This window comes from Salmo trutta, chromosome 12, assembly GCF_901001165.1.
Source record: "Salmo trutta chromosome 12, fSalTru1.1, whole genome shotgun sequence".
NCBI classification, from domain to species: Eukaryota; Metazoa; Chordata; class Actinopteri; order Salmoniformes; family Salmonidae; genus Salmo; species Salmo trutta.
Genome location: NC_042968.1, coordinates 19,832,643 through 19,849,565, shown reverse-complemented (window position 1 = coordinate 19,849,565; position 16,923 = coordinate 19,832,643). Strand labels below are relative to the sequence as shown.

Below are 16,923 nucleotides of genomic sequence, written 5' to 3'. Positions count from 1 at the left end.
AGCACAGCAAGTAAGTGAAAGAAATAGGTTTTGATTATGTTTTACTGGTAATGGGGAGACTCGTAAATGCCAACAAAATAACTTTTTGGTCAGTGTGGTGTGTGTAACCTTTATTTAACTAGGCAAGCCAGTTAAGAACAAATTATTATTTACAAAGATGGCCCGGACGACGCTGGGCCAATTGTGCACCGCCCTATGGGACTCCCTATCACAGCCGGATGTGCTACAGCCTGGATTCGAACCAGGGACTGTAGTCACGCCTTTTGCACTGAGATGCAGTGCCTTAAACCGCTGCGTCCGTGTGTGTGTGTTAACTGTACTAGAATGCTTAAAAAAGGCAGCAAAAATTGTAAATATCGGTATCGGGTTTTTTTTGGCAAGGAAAATATCGGATATCGGCCATAAATGTCATATCGGTGTATTGCTAACAAACAGGTAAAAAAAAAAAATGTAAGTGCAAAGAAAGAGTTACGTTCGGTCATCCCTGGGAGGAGTAGTGTTCATGGTAGTGTCTTTATCACTCCACTGACTTAACATGCTCTACTGATGTCTCTCTCGAACCAAACAGTCCAGTTCATGAGAAAGGAAATGCTTCTTTTCATTCTCACTACTACAATAATCCACCAAGATACGTTCCACAAAGGCTGACAGGTTGCCTTCTACTCCAGCTTGAAGAGCATGAATAATACAGAAACGTTTCCTGTTTAAATTATCCATTCTTAGTCTACTCTCCACTGAGTGAAGTCTGGTGCTCTCATTGTTTCTGCTGTAGTAACACAGAAAGCCAAGTGTTTAGTTGTACTATGTAGGACTTGTTGAGGCACCATCAGTGTAACATTTTGAATTAAAAAGTTATGAAATGTAAGACAAGACTCTTCAGTTCCAGTGAAACCTAAAACAACCATTTCAAACAACCCCCTTTAGTTTGGTTGGACTAGTTTGAACCCTATCCACACCTGGGAACGCATAGAACACCACATTTTTTGTCCAATAAACACATTTTGTGCATGGACACGTATTTTTGTTTAGGAGTTTTAGTTCATTTGACAATGTGAAACCAACCGGACCAAATGAAAAAAATACATTGTAACAAATAATCAAACTGATTCGAACTATTGCTCAAAATGTGTAAAAACACCCTAAAAGACAACAATGTTCAGGAACAAACACCACCCGACAGGAAAACAAAAACAAGGATGATCCTGCAAATGAGATTAGGGATGTAAAGGAGAGATTACAAAATCCAGGAAGAGAAGGAAAGGGGTGGAAGTTGCCACAGAGAGAACCACTGATCTTGATGAGGTCTCGTTCAGAAGGATCCTGGATGCATCCTGATAAACAGTGCTCGAGCTAAAATCAATGCGGACAAGTGTTAGGATAAACAAAATTACAAAAAACATTCAACCTCTTGGATTCTGAGTGTTTCTAAAACATGTGTGCAGTAAATACCACAGGGTGTTAAAGATCAACACAGGGGGTCCTCATCCCTGCCGCAATGACAAAAGCCATGAGGAAATCTCTTAATGAGATCAAACAAATGTTTCCATCGAGGGGAGAGGGTTAGTGTGTGTATGTGTGTTTGCAATGAGAGCTCATAAGGATGTTTTCACACTTGGTCCCTTTTAGCAACAACAAAAAAATTCAGCGCAGTTCACTTTAAATTTTTGGTGCAGTGTGAACACTCCAAAGGAACTCAGGCCCCTCAAAAGTCCCTGAAGCGAACTGAGACCATCTTGAAAGGTGGTCTGAGTTCGGTTCTCTAGAAATCCGACAGTCCGGTTCCATTTCAACACTAAAATTCCCACACCACACACTAGACTACTGCAACACCGTTTCCCCTGCCATAAACCGTCACATTTGCGCCACAAAAGAGAGGAGATGATGTGCAGGTTCGCAGAAAAAAAACGTGCCGATATTGGATACCGTTTTGGAATATTGATTTTAGCGCTTGTCAAGGATGCACAGAAATGCCAAAATGTGTGTGGAGTTATGTTCAGATTATTTGTTTGAAATGTGATCTATAGGCTAAGAGATTGTGGGGTTTGAAGTGTGAGAAGACAACATGCGACATATGATATCTGTTCTTTTAAAAAGAGGACTATGTGGGAAAACCCCCTAACAGAAGACCTTGAAGGAACATGAGGAGAAATACGAGGTGATGGAGCCCTGCAATATCCAGAGGGGTTTGTTGCAGCTACCACGGGACAGTGAAATAACTTTAAAACACTGATACCTGCAAACCTAACAAACAGACAGTCTTTGGGGGTGGAACAAAATGCATTTTAAAAGTTCATTCATTTATTTTTAGACAGTTATTTGCAGTTAGTCAAATAATGCTGGAGGCAGATTTTTCCATGTGAATGCAGATGATTAGGGTGTCACACAGACAGATGCCTTAGGGCTGTAGCCCAGCTACCCAAGTCTATGACATGTTTTACAAAACATCAACAAACATTAACTGAGATGATGGTTTAAGTATTTGGAAGCTATTTCACTGAGACTTTGGAAGGCATGCCAAAAATTCCCCACCAAAACAGAGGAGATGAGGTATCCTAAATGTAGTATTTGTGTATGCAGGGTTTTGGGGTGGGTCACGTGCAGCACTGGGTCTCACAGATGTCGTGACAGAGGGGCTTTGGGGCTGTGCTACGCCATGATCTGATCTCCACTGCTCAGTGACCACCTCCACTCCCCGCCTGGGCAGTGCACTAACAAAAATAGTGGCCACATATGCCACAGATAAGTACAACTTAAAACAGTAAACAAACAAGCTTGCACTCTTATTCACTGTCGGTTTCTCGCTTTAACCTCCCTCTCAATCACACATAGACACAAGCTTTGAAACGTGCTGGCACACACACAGTTAAATCCCAGTGGATTGATGGGGAATTGAAAAAAATTGTATGGTTGAGAGGGAGGAGGCAAAAGGAATGACAAGTAAGTCTGGCTGCACAACCGATTGGCAAACTTATTGCAAATTGAGATATGTGACTAAACTGAATAAAAAGAAGAAACTACACTATGAAACAAAGATAAATGACAAAGAACAATAGTAAAAAGCTTTGGATCCATAATAAATACACATAGCTAAGCTCAGCTGTGAAACACATCGGCTAATAGACAGACGCCAAAAATAAACAAAGCACAATCTCTATATCTCACCCTCTCTCTACCCCACTACTACAATGGATGGTGGGTGCCAGTTGAACACAACCCAGTTCAGTATTGGGAGGATGGCTGGGTCCAGAGCTACAAACAGAACAGCCCTCCAAAACGCTGTTTCAAAGGGAATAGGGAAGATGATGGGGCGGGGCAGGGGTGATTAACATTCTGCTGGAGTAGAAGGCGGCAGACGAGAGACTGGCTCCAGGCACAACTCTCCAACACGGAGCGGGAGGGCCCTGCAGGGGGAGGGCCCTGCAGGGGGAGGGCCCTGCAGGGGAGGGCCCTGCAGGGGGAGGAGCAGGCTCACACATCACGTTCTGGATTCTTGATGAGCTGAAGGGGCCATGGTGCCTCTGTCTACTACACAATATTCACGGTTTTAAAACAGTAACCAACATGTAGTACGATTGTTTTTTCTAGCACCTAATTGTTATCTTTTTTACAAAAACAATTCAGAGGCAAACACTTAAATTAATGCTTATTTAATATGAAGCTGTGAGTGCAATGCACTATTTCAAGACCGATTGATGGACCACGACAACATCTAAAAGCAGAAGGGATACAGACAGTTCCATGGCATTTCAATGACCCAACCAACCCCCCCATAGAGGAAGTCATCGGAGGTAGCAATAATCCGAGGAATACCTAATCCGGGGGCTAGCAGAGCGGAGCGGGCAGTTAAGCTCACGTAAACAAGCTTTTGTTTTCATGGTGTCTGCTGTAGGACACCAATGCTAGGGAACATCAGACCACCAGACCAGTGCTTTACATTGTGGTGCAGACTGCAGTGGACAGCCAAAACTGCCCAAATGTCCAGAGCAGCATCTCTGACACCAACATTATGGACAAGAGCTAAACACCCAACACATGACCATAAAGAGAAGCTCTGGGTGCCATAGCAGGGAGGGGACAAACATTCAAACACACACAACACAGAGATGCTGACAAGTGTGTCTTAACGGCACGAGTACACAGAGCCAGACAGCCATAGTCGGGTCTGGGGGGGATGTGTTTGTGCGCAGCGCCGGCAGACTGAGATAAACTGAAATCCCCTGTCGTTAACCCTTTCCCCTTGACTGGCCTCTGCTAGCGGTGTGGTCAGCAGCCCCCATCAAACATAGCCACAGCGTACACACACTGCATACGTACGTACACACACAGCTCCCCACCCTGTTCAATTGGTTTCTAAGAATAGAAGTATTCACCCCTCTGTCTTTTCTATTCGCCTCTTTGTTGCTAGGGGAACGGGAGCTCACCAATGGCTAAAGTTATCAGCCGCTGAGCAACGTTAGCGATGGGGGGGGTGGATAAATAAAAATGGCTCACAGACAGACGTCGTGGAGCCAACTGGACTCTCCATTTTAGAAGGAGAATCTCATGGAGTGGAAGAGAGTAAACAGACACGCTGGGCTGACAAAGGAGCCATGACTACTATTGGTCCTTCACTGGCAGAGCACAGGACATCACACCCTGCTGCTGCCAGACAAGCCCCCCTACTTCACATAGCACACTTCCAAAGTGGAAGTAGGGACAAGTCAATGTTTTTCAAATACTCTACAAACCATAGACTACAATCAAAGTCCAATACAAATTCTCAACTATATTTATATGGACAGGGTTGGGGAGTCACGGATTACAAAAAAACAGTAACTGTAATCCGTTACCAGCAAAAAATATTGTAATCAGATTAGATACTTTTGAAAAACTAGATTACTTTTAAAATCAGAAAGAACATTTGTGGGAAAAAAACTTGACACCTGTTTCTATATGACATTCAAATCAGCATTGAAAAAAGGTTCAAGTTTAAGTTTGTTCCACCTGAGCGAGTCTGACTACAAGTCAGAGACCACTATGATGACACACCAAATGTGTTTGATGGATCACGGGAAAAGAGCAAGAATAGGCTTTTGTGGGTTACAGTGCAAGCTGTCTTCCGATGGTGCACTGCTGTCGGCATCCAAAGATTATCCAACTTGAATAAAGGCTTGGAGGTAAGGATGACAGTAGTGGTTTAGTCTACAGCGATACGGATATCCTTTATTATTGATATCTACATAGCGTATTGATGTGAATCACACTGCTGCTCTCTCATTTAGCTATTTGTGCCTCATGGATTGTGGTTGTTGTGGATGGCTGTTCGCAATTCTAAAAGGTGTATTTGAGCCCAATAGTGGTTTAATTCAAGAAGTTTAAGCTATCAATCATTGTTTTTGGAACCAGTGGACAGAGTGAAAAATGCACTGTTGCAACAGCTGCACAGTGCAAATGCAAACCTATGGAATACAAGTGGGGTTTTTTTTTTTTTCTTCAGTAGTGCTCAAAGCATGCCATACCATAAGCGCAGCATTTATTTTTCAACTCCAATCAATGAGCCCAATCAGTCCTCCATGACGACAAAATCATAAACAGAGTAGGGCTGGCTAATAAGTCCTTAGTTTTGGGGTCATGCTCAGGTAAAACAATTTGGCTAATCTATACTTCCAAGTCCTATTCTTGAAGATCAAGGGGTATAATAACATTTATTGGAATGACTGGAATTCTGATAGATTTTGGTTTTTAATGTAAAGATATCATTTAATCGTATTATTATATGTAGTAGAAAGCGATGGGTTAGAAGAAGCCTACATACCCAACCCATAAAGTAAAATTTAAGATTGATTTATCCTGCAATAGATTTTGGTTTTTAATGTAAAGATATCATTTAATCGTATTATTATATGTAGTAGAAAGCGATGGGTTAGAAGAAGCCTACATACCCAACCCATAAAGTAAAATTTAAGATTGATTTATCCTGCAATAGATGTGGTTCAATTCGTAACATACGTTTGTCTTCTTCTAATGCCTCTTAAGGGGAAAGTAATCTAGAAGTAAAAGAATGTAATCATATTACGTTACGGAGTTTGGGTAATCCAAAAATTATGTTCCTGATTACAATTTTGAACATGTAACTAGTAACTGTAACGGATTACACTTAGAAAGTAACCTACCCACCTCTGTATATGGATACCAGTAGTCATCACTGCTTGGGCGTACAAGATCCCTCACTGTTAGCCATGGTTTAGTTTCATTACTGCTGGTAATTAGTTCAGTATCAAAGTTTTATCCCATCACGCAAGTGATCGTGAGAGAAATAATCGCATCGTAGAACATTTTTAAAAACCCAGACTAGACAGCTAGCACATAACAGTACTAAAATGCTGCTAGCAGTAGGTGTTACCGCAATGCCACACACAACAAAAACTGAGCATTCATTTTCCACAATCATGTTCATTGATACTCTCATTTTAGTAGGGTCTGCTCTGTTCTAAATTTTGGGAGTTGAGACATAAAATGTTATCGTTAGAAGGGGAATCGACCAATTGTTGGACCAAACCTCAAATGCAAATAGCAAGTTGAAACTACTTGTTGTCAGAGGTTGAAGTGATCTTTCGGCTTTGTTGTTGTGAGTGGCAGGGGGAGGGGCTTGGTGTCTGTGTGTGAGTGGGAAGGTGCACAGCGCACACAGCACAGAAGGATCGAAGGAGACGAGACCAAAAAGACAAATGCTTATAAAAACTGAAAACATTGCGTTAAAACATACATTCAAATTAATTCCATATAGTCGCCCAGCCCTGCTTCTCTAGTCATTCAACTTCAGCCACTTATAGACCTTACATCTCTGAAATTCATTTGGACTTTGACTGGCTTGGGTATGAAGACCCTACAAACTACAGCAAACAGCACCCTTCTCAGGGCAAGGGTCCACACTTGGATGACAATTCTAAATGAGTCAGTGTCAGCAGACAGTCCACAGTCCCCTGCACCTTCACACAGACAAGGTTAAATACCCATCACCACCATCCCTAATAGAATATCAGTCCCTTCGGTACAAACAACAACAGAACAATTATAGCCTGGTTGTATTCTCGCGCCAACAACAACACTATAGCTTTTTGTTGGATGAAAGACAAGTTCATAAATGGCAGTTACACAGCTAGCTATGCTATGTGTCGGCAAAACTGAGCTATGGCGTCAACCCGACAACTTTATTACCGAGCCTGATACCATCTAGGAGAATGAACTAGACGTGAGAGGAACCCAGATTGGTTGTGTTGAGGCTCAGAGAAACTGAAAGCTATTAGAAGAAACCATAACACACAGGGAGATATAAATGGTAATTAACAGGTTAAGCCTCTGGTTACATTGGCCTGCTACTGTACATTACCTACTTTGTGTTCTCTCTCTCTCTCTAAGAACCACTAACCTCTGAGTCTTCCAACTAAACCCAAAGCTCTACAGTGAATGAATATTCATACAAAGGGCAGCTATAACTGAGGACATCTGACCAGAACCAGTTTGATATGAGGCCAGACACCAGAAAGAGATGCATATGGCAGACCCTGATGGTGGAAGACTAGTAATATTACTAAGACATTACTAGTGAAGCGTGGGCTGGACATTAGTGATTCAATACACAGAGAGATGGGTTACTCCACTGAAAGAGTAAAAACGGCCACCTCTCCCCAGAGACCACTCTCACATCTCCATAAGACACAGTCTGAGGCAGGAAACAACCACAGTGTATCAACACAAGTTTCATTATTGATGTGTGTTCTACTTATCACCACCGCTGACACATTCAAAGTCTGTAAATGAAAACAGAGGGAGGGAGAGGGGTTAATATTAGACGCTAGTGCTTTCCCATGTCCTCTAGAAATCCTTAAGAGGCAAAGAAAACAAAGTCTGTCGGAATTGAAAAACACAAGACCCTTGTGGAATACAACTGAAGGCATTAACCTTTAATGAGCGCAGCTGATGCAAGGTATTGTGTGAGATTGCAACATTTAGCACCGTAAAGCTGACTGGAGTACGGGAGCTGACTGGAGCATTGCTAACTCTGGCACCTGCCACGAACATGGACATTTGTGTGAAACTTTATGGCTCCAGGGATTCTGGATTCGGCACTTAACAGTACACGAAACAGGACTTTAACCACTGGGATTGGGGTCCCCTTTCACTGAGGAAGAGAGAGAGGCAAGGCAGGTCAATGAGGACAAACAACACTCGTTGACCTCCTTATACGTGTAACCTGAGTGCAAAACGTAGGCTACAATGTGGCAGTGGTGGTGGGTGATTTGATTGCTTTGGCAGGTCTAGCCGTCTATCCTCAACATTCCTCTTGGTAAGGTACGTCTGACAAGCTGAAGCCCAGCCTGCAATATTGAATAAACACAGCAGGTTTCCCAGAGTAACTAGTGTAGCCTTGACCTCTGCTCAGTCTCCTGCCTCTCCTGGTGGCAATGCACTGGATCTTACCTCAGTGTTGTATAGCACCCATCTCTACTGACAGGCTAAATATTTCTATACTTGCTCAATTACAGTACACGTAGGGCCAAATCCTCACATGAACACACGTAAACATCTTGAACTTTCAGGTAAGCCATGTGCTGCAGATGAGTTATGTTCAAGTATGTCAAGTTGGGCTTTAGATGATAATGTATGTTCAATCACACCGGGGTTGACTGAATTTCAGTTGAAGGCCAGAACCTATGAGAAAAAACACACAAAGGTCTAAAAAGATGAGGTGATGACAAAGGGACATGACCACTGTTTTGGTTACAACACCAAGCACAGAGGTAGAGCGTTTCATCCCATCTTCTGGAGACCATTACGAGCCAAATACTGTGTAGTATAACTATAAGACTCATCAAGTAAGATTAAATGGGTTAGTGTGGTTTAAGTTAGATCATTGAACAGGACTGAGCAGCATTTTATGGTCAGCAATGGCTGTTTCATAACAGGGCTACTTTCAGCTCTGACATCAAGTGTGGTATAAATAAGTCAAACATGGGACCACCTGTTAAAATACTACAGACAGTAGATGGCAATGCTGCTTCTCTAACATAGTCTCACTACACTGGCGAAGAGGTGAAATAAGCCCAGAGATTACATTTCAGAAACCTAAAATTGACCTTACCTTATTCAAGTCAAAAACCTACCTTAAACATTGGGGGGGGGGGGGGGGGGGGGGGGGAAGTGTAACAATTGTGAACAGAACATACATTGTGGTTAAAGGCTTTATAACAAGGAAGACTCACCAAAATATTGTCCACCTTTGACTGTACAGATTTACTGAAAAAAAGAGAAACATAAGACAAATTAGTATGACGCAAGTGTAACGTGAGCACCATGCATACACCGGATTTATTAATAAATCATTGTAACGTAAGGCATGAGACAACCCTCCCACCAGCTTCTCGCTGGTCGTAACCAATATATCCCAGGAACACGTTGTCATATGTAAAAATGGAGACAGACACTACATAAATGTCCTATAGCACTCAACGCCTATTAATAACACCTCCCTCAGAAAGTCCGTGACAGTCACTGAGGGGACTTCAATCCAGTACAAACCGGTATCTAGGCCTAATCCATATAAAAAAGTACTGTAAAATCTGACTTGACCTCAAGGCAATATCATACTGCTAGAAACACAGAAAGGAAAGTCAACCTATCATTAATTTATCCCACAGCATTTTAGTCAAAGGACTTAAAGTGCTGTGTCTCAGACAGACAGTTAAAATCAAATAGAGAAAACGGACTCACTGACTGTTGGTTACAATCGTTCACAGACAACCTGCTACAGTTCCTCACAGTGAAGTGAGCGAAGAGGCTGCTAATGCTTTTACAGTTAGAGATTCTCGTGGCCCCTTGCTGAGTCCGCCCACTCAAAAACAACACACATCTACTCCCATAGCCTGAATTGACCCAATTTCCTCTCCATAGCCTTCAGAAATGTCACGTGAAGCAAGGCCTAGACATTGGTGTGAACCACAACAACTCAAAAGGTTAATTGAGAGATGCAGAATTGAAAACACTTTCTCTCACTCTCAATGTGTGTGTGGCTACACATTCTGCAGCTCAAGAGGTGCGTGGTCCATGACACTTCTCCAATTGAACCACATGGTAAATCCCTCTCTGTGTGGCACAGCCCACTTTCAAGTCAGTTTACCTGGATAACATAGTAGGAGATGGTAACTTGGCTCTCATACAACTACGAATCAATGCAAGAACTGGTCATAATGAGGCAGGCTGCTTCTATTTGATCATCTATTACAATGAAGGGGCAGAACCTAGGACTTACTTATTTGTTAAGTAAAAGTAAAAGTCAGGTTCAGATGTCAGGTTGTTGCTGTGTGATATGGTACCAGGCTGTTACTAGGTTACTCAGGGCAGGGCAGAATCAGGAGACTGTTATTAGCTGTGACAGAGAAAGTAAAGCTTTAATGGACTGTTACTAGGTGATGCCAGGATTCCTCAGTGTTGATAATAAGCAGGTCTGCCAGGTTCCTCTCATTAAGCTGTTTCTAGGTAAGGCCAGGCAGGTACCGAGAGAGCGCCTCGTTAAGTCATTGTTGCTGTGGAGAGCTGGGAGGGGATTGGGAAAGACAGGATTTAGATTCTCCCTGCCGGCTCCTTAGTGCACATCACTCCAGTTTTAAAATGTTCTGCAGCAATTATACCCCAGTTCTGGTCACACAGAGCCCCTGACTATCGGCCTATATCGAATCTTCCATTCCTCTCAAAAATTTTAGAAAAAGTTGTTGCGCAGCAACTCACTGCCTTCCTGAAGACAAACAATGTATACGAAACGCTTCAGTCTGGTTTTAGACCCCATCATAGCACTGAGACTGCACTTGTGAAGGTGGTAAATGACCTTTTAATGACGTCAGACCGAGGCTCTGCATCTGTCCTCGTGCTCCTAGATCTTAGTGCCGCTTTTGATACCATCGATCACCACATTCTTTTGGAGAGATTGGAAACCCAAATTGGTCTACATGGACAAGTTCTGGCCTGGTTTAGATCTTATCTGTCGGAAAGATATCAGTTTGTCTCTGTGAATGGTTCGTCCTCTGACAAATCAATTGTAAATTTCGGTGTTCCTCAAGGTTCCGTTCTAGGACCACTATTGTTTTCACTATATATTTTACCTCTTGGGGATGTCATTCGAAAACATAATGTTAAATTTCACTGCTATGCGGACGACACACAGCTGTACATTTCAATGAAACATGGTGAAGCCCCAAAATTGCCCTCGCTAGAAGCCTGTGTTTCAGACATAAGGAAGTGGATGGCTGCAAATTTTCTACTTTTAAACTCGGACAAAACAGAGATGCTTGTCCTAGGTCCCAAGAAACAAAGAGATCTTCTGTTGAATCTGACAATTAATCTGGATGGTTGTACAGTCGTCTCAAATAAAACTGTGAAGGACCTCGGCGTTACTCTGGACCCTGATCTCTCTTTGAAGAACATATCAAGACTGCTTCAAGGACAGCTTTTTTCCATCTACGTAACATTGCAAAAATCAGAAACTTTCTGTCCAAAAATGACGCAGAAAAATTAATCCATGCTTTTGTTACTTCTAGGCTCGACTACTGCAATGCTCTACTTTCCGGCTACCCGGATAAAGCACTAAACAAACTTCAGTTAGTGCTAAATACGGCTGCTAGAATCCTGACTAGAACCAAAAAATTTGATCATATTACTCCAGTGCTAGCTTCCCTACACTGGCTTCCTGTTAAGGCAAGGGCTGATTTCAAGGTTTTACTGCTAACCTACAAAGCATTACATGGGCTTGCTCCTACCTATCTTTCCGATTTGGTCCTGCCGTACATACCTACACGTACGCTACGGTCACAAGACGCAGGCCTCCTAATTGTCCCTAGAATTTCTAAGCAAACGGCTGGAGGTAGGGCTTTCTCCTATAGAGCTCCATTTTTATGGAATGGTCTGCCTACCCGTGTGAGAGACGCAGACTCAGTCTCAACCTTTAAGTCTTTACTGAAGACTTATCTCTTCAGTAGGTCCTATGATTAAGTATAGTCTGGCCCAGGAGTGTGAAGGTGAACGGAAAGGCTGGAGCAACGAACCGCCCTTGCTGTCTCTGCCTTGTCGGTTCCCCTCTTCCCACTGGGATTCTCTGCCTCTAACCCTTTTACAGGGGCTGAGTCACTGACTTACTGGTGTTCTTCCATGCCGTCCATGGGAGGGGTGCGTCACTTGAGTAGGTTGAGCCACTGACGTGGTCTTCCTGTCTGGGTTGGCGCCCCCCCCCCTTGGGTTGTGCCGTGGCAGACATCTTTGTGGGCTATACTCGGCCTTGTCTTCGGACGGTAAGTTGGTGGTTGTAGATATCCCTCTAGTGGTGTGGGGGCTGTGCTTTGGCAAAGTGGGTGGGGTTATATCCTGCCTGTTTGGCCCTGTCCGGGGGTATCATCGGATGGGGCCACAGTGTCTTCTGATCCCTCCTGTCTCAGCCTCCAGTATTTATGCTGCAGTAGTTTATGTGTCGGGGGGCTAGGGTCAGTCTGTTACATCTGGAGTATTCTCTTGTCTTATCCAGTGTCCTGTGTGAATGTAAATATGCTCTCTCTAATTCTCTTTCTTTCTTTCTTTCTTTCTTTCTTTCTCTCTCTCGGAGGACCTGAGCCCTAGGACTACCTGGCATGATGACTCCTTGCTGTCCCCAGTCCACCTGGCCATGCTGCTGCTCCAGTTTCAACTGTTCTGCCTGCGGCTACGGAACCCTGACCTGTTCACCGGACGTGCTTGTTGCACCCTCGACAATTACTATGATTATTATTATTTGACCATGCTGGTCATTTACTAACATTTTAACATCTTGACCATGTTCTGTTATAATATCCACCCGGCACAGCCAGAAGAGGACTGGCCACCCCTCATAGCCTGGTTCCTCTCTAGGTTTCTTCCTAGGTTTTTGGCCTTTCTCAGGAGTTTTTCCTAGGGAGTTTTTCCCAGCCACCGTGCTTCTTTCACATGCATTGCTTGCTGTTTGGGGTTTTAGGCTGGGTTTCTGTACAGCACTTTGAGATTTCAGCTGATGTACGAAGGGCTATATAAATAAATTTGATTTGATTTGATTTGACTGAGCATGACCTAACAAGCTCTGTCTAGAATCACTTAGTCTGGACTAGAACTTCACTTGGCAGGGTACACAATAATGTTGATGACTGGCATTACAAAGTGGGTTTAGGGTTAAATCAACCTGCAGTATAAAAATGGCACAGATTCATCTGACATTTTATTTTAAAAAATTCAACAAAAAAAAAATAATTAAAACAACATTCCTGTGGGTCAGAGTGGAGTCTGAGTTTGTATTCCTCTAGAAAAGCCATCCCTCCCTGTCCCTAAATTCTGAGTTTGGTGATTTTCATGTGAAACATGGACCCATTGCCATGCAATGTACCTATGTTGAGACTGTACGTACGTAGAGACTGAGGAAGTCTGGTTTCTAAACACATCCTGTTGAACCCTGGGCTGGCAGTAGAGGAGTTCAGCTCTGAGTGATGAACCCACTCACACTGCCCGTTGGCCTCATTCACCTATAGCCAAGCTGCACCAGGTCACTGAGGTAAACTTCAACATGCCTGATCTAATTCTTTTAGCTTATTTAGTGGCCTGCACCAACCACCACAGCTTGAGATTTACATGATTGATTGTATATATTTGCAGGATTTTGTCTCACAAAATCCTTTCTGCACTAAGCAGCATGTATTGAATTACCCTTTGTTACCCAGTTCAGAAACCCTTGACTGATCACCTAATGTCCCTACATCTACCACAAAACAGGTCTTATTTCAGCCTTTTAATAAATCATTCTGAAACATTGAGAGAGATAAGAACCTAAGTCAAAACACAAATCAACATCCGAAAAAGATAACTGGTAATATGACCTGACATGTTCAAATAATTCACATCTTATGAAATAATAAACACTAAAATGTTACATTAATAGGGACTGTGTGTATTGTATTTTCCTGAAAAGCACTCTGATTTCCAAAGGCTGCAGAGCAGACTCTCCCCCCCTCCCCCCTATTGAACGTAAACAGTCAGAGCCAGCAGGAAGAGGCAGCCCTGGCTGCTCACTGTCTGCCACCCTCCCTCAATATGGCCGGTTCAGGGAGAAATTGGATTGCCTGACATTCACCTCTAAACCTCAGCGATCGCAGACAGTAGCCTGACACTGGGGAAGGCTGGAGCACCAAAGCTGTGCTATTCTGAATTATCAATGTGGGGAGACCCTCCAACGGCGAGCCTCTCTGAACCTCTCTGATCTCATATTCTTCTGCTAGAGTGGTGATGGTGAATCTTTTAAACTGAAGCCTGACATACCATCAGAACAGCCACCAAATTGAGTGTGGAGCAGATACAGCCCACTACTACAACTGGGAGTTACAGTTCATAAGTAGACAATTGGACTATAATCAGATCGAACATAACTGTCACAGTTGTTTAAAGACAGTAGGTCAACTGTTAAATAGAGCTACCACCAAAGACATGACATCCCTTCGCTCCACTCCAGAGTCAGTCAAATGTTGAAAGCCACCATTTACCCACACTGAGGTTTTTTCAGGACACAGAGTCTCATGGCTGGTGAAAACTCAGTGAGTATGGGCTTAAGTGAATTTTGGTGTACAGCTCAATCAACAAAAAAAAACAAGTACAAGCCATCGGGTGCTGAAAGTAGAGGCTGACCGATTAATCCGAATGGCAGATTAATTTGGGCCGATTTCCCGAATTGACAAAAAAATAATATTAATTACACCTTTATTTAACTAGGTAAGTCAGATTAAGAACACATTCTTATTTTCAATGACGGCCTAGGAACGGGGGTTAACTGCCTTGTTCAGGGGGGATTCGTTTTTGCAACCTTCCGGTTACTAGTCCAACGCTCTAACCACCTGCCTTACATTACACTCCACGAGGAGCCTGCATGGCAGGCTGACTACCTGTTACGTGAGGGCAGCAAGAAGCCAAGGTAAGTTGCTAGCTAGCATTAAACTTATCTTATAAAAAACTATCAATCTTAACATAATCACTAGTTAAACTAGTAATATGAATCAACCATGTGTAGTTATCTAACGTGTCCTGCATTGCATATAATCGATGCGGTGCCTGTTAATTTCTCATCGAATCACAGCCTACTTCGACAAACGGGTGATGATTTAACAAGCGCATTTGCGAAAAAAGCACTGTCGTTGCACCAAGTACCTAGCCACAAACATCAATGTCTTTCTTTAAAATCAATACACAAGTATATATTTTTTTACCTGCATATTTAGTTAATATTGCCTGCCAACATGAATGTGTCACTTCTCTTGCGTTCCGTGCAAGCAGTCAGGGTATATACAGCAGTTAGGGCCGCCTGGCTCATTGCGAACTGTGTGAAGTCCATTTATTCCTAACAAAGGCCGTTATTAATTTGCCAGAATTGTATATAATTATGACATAACATTGAAGGTTGTGCAATGTAACAGGAATATTTAGACTTAGGGATGCCACCCGTTAGATAAAATACAGAACGGTTCCGTATTTCACTGAAATAAACGTTTCGTTTTCGAAATGATAGTTTCCGGATTCGACCATATTAATGACCAAATGCTCGTATTTGTGTGTTATTATGTTATAATTAAGTGTATGATTTGATATTTGATAGAGCAGTCTGACAGAGCGATGGTAGGCAGCAGCAGGCTCGTAAGCATTCATTCAAACAGCACCTTCGTGCATTTTGCAAGCAGCTCTTCGCAATTCTTCAAGCATTGCGCTGTTTATGACTTCAAGCCTATCAACCCCCGAGATTAGACTGGTGTAACCAATGTGAAATGGCTAGCTAGTTAGCGGGTGCGCGCTAATAGCGTTTCAAACGTCACTCGCTCCGAGACTTGGAGTAGTTGTTCCCCTTGCTCTGCATGGGTAACGCTGCTTCGAGGGTGGCTGTTGTCGATGTGTTCCTGTTTCGAGCCCAGGTAGGAGCGAGGAGAGGGACGGAAGCTATACTGTTACACTGGCAATACTAAAGTGCCTATAAAAACATTCAATCGTCAAAGGAATATGAAATACAAATCGTATAGAGAGAAATGGTCCTATAATTCCTATAATGACTACAACGTAAAACTTCTTACCTGGGAATATTGAAGAGTCATGTTAAAAGGAACCACCAGCTTTCATATGTTCTCATGTTCTGAGCAAGGAACTTAAACGTTAGCTTTCTTACATGGCACATATTGCACTTTTACTTTCTTCTCCAACACTTTGTTTTTGCATTATTTAATTGAACATGTTTCATTATTTATTTGAGGCTAAATTGATTTTATTGATGTATTATATTAAGTTAAAATAAGTGTTCATTCAGTATTGTTGTAATTGTCATTATTACAAACAAACAAACAATGGCCGATTAATCGGCATCGGCTCTTTTTTGGTCCACCAATAATCGGCATCGGTGTTGAAAAATCATAATCGGTCGACCTCTAGATGAAAGCATAATCTTCTACGCACCTCCCTCCCTTTTAACTGGCACCTTGTTTGAGTGTGAAAATACTCCCAAGCATAGGAATGTTTTGGATCTCCCAACTGCATTAATGAGGACTTCAAGAAAACAATATTTTGTTACATTAACTTTAGAAATATTTAGGGCTAACCCCATTTAGTCAACTGGTCGATTGTTTGGCCGATAGGCTGTTGGTCGACCAAGATTTCTTTAGTCGAGACGTGACAAACACTAAAAACATGGTGTACAAGACAACTGTCCGATTTGCCAGCCAGCGGCTGGAATTACATCATTCAGCTTTTTCCCGGGTTCTGAGAGCCTATGGGAGCCGTAGGAAGTGTCACGTTACAGCAAAGATCCTAAGTTTTCAATAAACAGAGCCAAGAAGCTCAAGGAATGGTCAGAGAGGGTACTTCCTGGTTGGAATC

The 16,923-nt window shown here is 42.7% G+C and overlaps 1 protein-coding gene across 2 annotated transcripts in view; it reads right to left on the bottom strand.

Moving 5' to 3' along the window:
* The window catches only part of LOC115203106 (DNA-binding protein RFX7), a 45,567-nt gene that overhangs the window by 17,622 nt on the left and 11,022 nt on the right, over positions 1-16,923 (bottom strand). For both annotated transcript variants that reach the window (XM_029767484.1, XM_029767485.1), the window contains exon 2: positions 9,243-9,276. In XM_029767484.1, the coding sequence (XP_029623344.1) occupies positions 9,243-9,276 (34 nt within the window). The remainder of the gene's footprint in view (positions 1-9,242; positions 9,277-16,923) is intronic.